Here is a 5,488-nt window from a genome sequence, read left to right as displayed (position 1 = left end):
AATCTCGTATATTTTTTTCTATGAAATTGAAATGCTTCTTGTGAAATTCCAGTATAATTCATGCATTCCAAAGAAGCTCTAAATGTACTATACAGGAAAAGTTAAACATTTAAACCCTTCTACAGTGGGGATTTTTCCATGTTTACTGTGTTTTCCATGTGCAAATTAATTGATTTATACGAAATTCATATATGATACATGTGAAATTGTTGCATTCCTTTCAAAGGGTCTTTAAACTATCTTCAACAATGGGAACCCAAATACAAGACCCATTTTACGTTTAGGTAGCGCTACAGGCAAAGATTTCAATACCCATTTTTATCTTCTCCAACAACAAGACTCAAAAGAGAACTATTTTCTGCAAATGGGTCTCTAGGAAAGATGATACTCAGATTTATGTTGTGCCTCCCTGGCATCCAAAATAGGTCTCCTGTATAGATACTCTGTTGGAGACCAATACAATACCATCGGAGACCCATTTTGCGTTTGGGTGCTCTTATGGGTCACTTGTTGAAGACGGTCTTAGCAGTCCAAGAACCCTACATCACATCCACATCACATCAAGATGGTCTTTATACCAATCACTTTCATTGGAGACGACATGAGCCTCTGGGCTACACCACTTTGGTCCAAGTCTTCGCTCTTTTGACCGCTGACTCTACCAGCCCAATGACAATAATATTCGAGTTGTTGATCTAGTTGCTCTCCGTGTGTATGTATAGATACTACCTTCTTCTTCACACTTCACATCCAAACTACAAAGAACAGAGGGCTGATGGATGTGGCCTACCTCCCTGTCCTCATGTTCCTATTCTTGCTCTTGAGTACTCTCTCCGAATCCAACAACCAACTCACACAATCAAAGCCACTCTATCCTGGAGACATGCTTGTCTCTGAAGGCGGGATCTTCGCCCTTGGTTTCTTCTTCCCAACCAGCTCCAGTAAGAATTTATACATTGGAATTTGGTACCACAACATCCCCAAGCGCACCGTGGTGTGGGTCGCAAACCGTGACAACCCCATCACCACACATTCTTCAGCGAAGCTCGCCATCAACAACAATCTAACACTCTCGTTGTCCGACTCAAAAGGACACACTCATTGGGAAACCACAAGCAATGTCACCATGGGAGGCACTACAGCCTTCGCCAAACTGCTCGATTCGGGGAACTTTGTCCTTCAAAGCGGGGTGGACGTTATATGGCAAAGCTTTGATCACCCAACCGACACCATCCTTCCAACCATGAAGTTCTTGTTTTCCTATAGGGCCCAAGTTGCCATGCGCCTTGTTGCATGGAAAGGCCCTGATGACCCATCTACCGGGGACATCTCCAGCAGCATTGATCCTAACTCCAACCTTCAGTTGTTCATCTGGAATGGAACTTCACCGTACCTCCGCACTGCTATTGTTACCAATGATCTCTCGGTGTCCGGCACCACGTACCAGAGCAATGCTACCTATGTCTTGTTCGAATCGGTGTTCAGCGCAGGAGACGGATTCTACTATACTTATACAGCCTCTGAGGGCTCACCCTACACACGTCTGTTGCTTGACTACACCGGCAACATGTGGCTCCAAATCTGGAACAACAACTCGTTGCTATGGAAGGCCGTTTCTGAGGTGCCTAGTGCCTGTGATCTCTATGCCTCATGTGGCCCATTTGGTTACTGCGACCACACTAGGGTTGCCCCAGCGTGCCAGTGCATAGATGGGTTTGAGCCTATAGATGCTCTCAACTCTTCAAGAGGATGCCGAAGAAAGGAAGCTCTGGAATGCGGACAGGAAGACCGTTTCCTGACCTTGTCTGGAATGAAGATTCCTGACAAGTTTGTGCACATCAGGAACAGAAGCTTCGACCAATGCCAAGCTGAGTGTAGCAGGAATTGCTCGTGCTTGGCGTATGCCTATACCTACTCGAGTAATGATGGCACCATGGGTGACACTGACACATCGAGGTGCTTGCTTTGGACCGGGGTTCTCCTCGACATGGTGAAGGCCAGTGTTTCACCTGCGACAGAGACCTTGTACCTCCGGCTTGGACGATCTCTTGGTATGCCCACTTCCATGACCACAAAAGTGTTTTTTCCTCTCTTTTTTTTTCAAAACGTCATTCCAATTTCCATTGCATCAACAGAAGTAACTTGAATAAAGCAGAACTCAGAGAGAGGGGATCTAAGGGCACCCGCAATGGTTAAAGCTAGTTACTAGCTCTAAGCCAACTTCTTCAATAGTACTAACTTTTAGCACATAGCTTTTAATATGGATAGCCTCACATGACACTCTCACGTAACCTTAAAATATATGCAAAAGCTTAGTTCTTGATCAAGAGCTATCTTTTCTCTCTCTTATATTAAAATATAAGAAAAATGCTTAGAGCTAACTTAAGTTGATCGTTGGAGCTGCCCTAAGAAACAGAACAAGCCTAACCAAAATGTTTTATCCTGCATGACACTTATGCCTTTTGCTGTGTCATGACCCATGCCATTCTAAGTGGACCTAGACTCTTAACTAGCATTGGCATAAAAAAACAAACCATCTGCTTTGTCTCTCGCACTTCAACAGGTACCATTGCCTTTTGTCAAAAAAAAAAAGGTACCAGTGCCATCTAGCATTTTTTTAGTACTCCTTTTTTCTGAAAATATGGCAGGAGCCACATTGATCAAATATAAGAAGAGGTTTGGTCTACAAGCCATTTACAAGATGGTTTACAAAATAGAAACAAGGTGTAACAACTAAGGTTAAAAATGAAAGCCACCGCCCAGTGCGGGAAAGGTAAACTGAAATGTGCACAATCATATCCGATGAAACCTGTATTTGCAATATTGATGCCATTTTAGACAGCTGCAAAATTCAAACTTGAGCGATTTGTACCTGTAAATATATATGAGCATATATACTGCAGCCTCAGCTATTCACAATATCACATACCTGTAACTCGTCGATACTCACTAGTGTGGGAAGGAGGGGTGAGGTTGTTTGTGAGAAAATCAAGTGTTGCTTGATGTAGAAGTTCTAATATGATATATTTACATGCAGTTAAAAATAAGAGCAATCTAGCTAAGATTTTACTCCCCACCATCGCATGCTCGCTGCTACTCGCATCTGCAGCCCTTCTCTGGACATGCAAATACAAAGGTACAAACAACAAGCAGCCCTGTTCTCCAAATACAACATTCTTGAGTTAGTGTTAAAAAAAATACACTGATGTTTTACAACAGGCAAACAAAAACAAAAGGAAGTCCAGAAGAGAATGGTGCTAGAATACTTGAGATCTACAGATGAAGATGGGGGTGAAGATATAGAGTGCACTTTTATTAGCTTCGAAGACATTGCCACAGCAACGGACAATTTCTCAGAGTCCAATATGCTTGGGAAGGGAGGTTTCGGAAAAGTTTACAAGGTACTGATAAAAAGGTTTTACATTGATAGTTACAATGACAAGAAAAAATATGAGATTCTGAACAAAACATGTAGGGAATATTGCAAGGTTCAAAGGAAGTAGCCATCAAGAGGCTTAGTAAGGGTTCTGGACAAGGCACAGAGGAGTTCAGAAATGAAGTAGTCTTGATTGCAAAATTGCAGCATAGAAACCTAGTTAAACTTCTCGGTTGCTGTCTTCATGAAGATGAGAAGTTGTTGGTATATGAGTACTTGTCCAACAAAAGCTTGGATTACTTCCTCTTTGGTACATTTAATTTCTGATTTTTCATACTATGAAAACTCCAAAGAATATTTTCCATACATGCCTTACCACATGCCTTATATGACACTCTTATTATCAGATTCTGAAAGAAAGCCAATGCTACAGTGGCCAGCAAGGCATAAGATAATCCAAGGGATAGCTAGAGGAATTCTTTACCTACATCAAGACTCTAGGCTAACAATAATTCATAGAGACCTCAAAGCAAGTAACATCTTGTTGGACAAAGAGATGATCCCTAAGATATCAGATTTTGGTATGGCCAGGATATTCTACGGTGATAAGGACCATGCAAATACTAACCGTGTTGTTGGGACATAGTAAGTAACTCTTGAACTACAAAATTATTTGGATGGAATTATCTACTTGCATTTGTTTGAATCATGCAAATATCATGTACTGGTGACTCATTTGCACAGTGGTTACATGTCCCCTGAGTATGCAATGGAAGGTGCATTTTCAGTTAAGTCAGACACCTATAGCTTTGGTGTTCTACTGTTGGAGATTGTGAGTGGATTAAAGATGTGCTCACCACATCTTATCATGGATTTTCCTAACCTTATAGTATATGTAAGTATTGAGTGATGCTCCCAATCTTTTTTTTAACGTAAGAGTGATGCTCCCAATCAAGCTCTACTGCCTATAAAAATGTACTCACTTGCTGAGAAAATTATCTCTCTGTTCAGGCATGGAACTTATGGAAGGATGGCAAAATAGATGATTTGGTAGAATCATCTATTAAGGAGAACTGTCCACTCGATGAAGTTTCACGGTGCATTCACATAGGACTCTTATGTGTTCAAGACAGTCCGGACTGTAGGCCACTCATGTCAGAAGTTTTATCCATGCTGGAGAACAAAACCACACTGCTCCCAATACCAATGCAAGCAGTGTATTTTGTACGTAGGGATGCTGAACCTGCAAGAGTTGGCAACAATAGAGTATTGTCCTTGAATGCCATGAGCTTCACGGAGGTAGAAGGCCGCTAAATGTTGACTGTACATGGATAAGTGCACTTCAGCATATGTTGTTCCTCTGCCTTTGAGTTTATTACATGGGCTGCTTAAAGCTCATCTTTACCGTGTACAACAATGGAGGAATATATTATCATGGCATAATGGTGGGTACTGTAACGGATTCACGATATATGTCCATGCATAAGTATCTAAAGAGTTGCAGTCTTCCTAAATTTATGCAATTATCTAAATACTTGTAGTCCTCGTGAATTTACGCAATAATTTTTCTTTCCAACTAACACATGAAAATATGCATGGTAACATACATTGGATGCTTACGCATGGGCATATGTCATAAATCCATGACATGTGCTCACGGTTACCCATGCAGAGACCATCCCTACCGATTTTTTTTTTCATTCGGCAAACTTTGCAAGCCATCCTACATTCCTCCCCTCTCACTTCAATGAGAACTGTCACATGTCAAATTAGATTTTTGTTTGACAACATGTCAAATTAGGGCACGTTTAAATCCCCTAGTAAATTAGCGAGATGGAAGAACGAGAATAAGATCAAAATATGTAGGGGCAGATTTTTTATAATACATCCAACCAACTAGTTAGAATCTCTAGTAATAAAACATGACTCGTTATTTTTATCCAGAATCCAAATTCGACAATCACTATTTAGAATCCAGATTTTTTAATCTTTAGGGGATTCAAGTATTCCCAAAAATTGTTTAAAATGTACTATAGTCTAGAAGAAAAGTTCAAAATGCTCCAAATTACACTCAACTCCTACCGTCCAAAAATATAAGTAGCTTTGTATTTA

At 40.8% G+C, this 5,488-nt stretch overlaps 1 protein-coding gene across 1 annotated transcript; it reads left to right on the top strand.

The window, feature by feature from the left end:
- The first annotated feature begins 775 nt into the window (after positions 1-775).
- On the top strand, positions 776-4,793 carry LOC136491523 (G-type lectin S-receptor-like serine/threonine-protein kinase At1g11330). Its single transcript, XM_066487849.1, has 7 exons — positions 776-2,051; positions 3,038-3,136; positions 3,220-3,401; positions 3,476-3,686; positions 3,784-4,021; positions 4,121-4,271; positions 4,388-4,793. Exons 1-7 carry the CDS (start codon positions 776-778, stop codon positions 4,688-4,690), a joined length of 2,460 nt encoding a protein of 819 aa, XP_066343946.1. The 3' UTR covers positions 4,691-4,793.
- Positions 4,794-5,488: the final 695 nt, after the last annotated feature.

The sequence above is a fragment of the Miscanthus floridulus genome, chromosome 11, assembly GCF_019320115.1.
Source record: "Miscanthus floridulus cultivar M001 chromosome 11, ASM1932011v1, whole genome shotgun sequence".
NCBI classification, from domain to species: domain Eukaryota; kingdom Viridiplantae; phylum Streptophyta; class Magnoliopsida; order Poales; family Poaceae; genus Miscanthus; species Miscanthus floridulus.
Note: the sequence above shows the minus strand (reverse complement) of the source record. Positions and strands in the feature narration are given on the sequence as shown.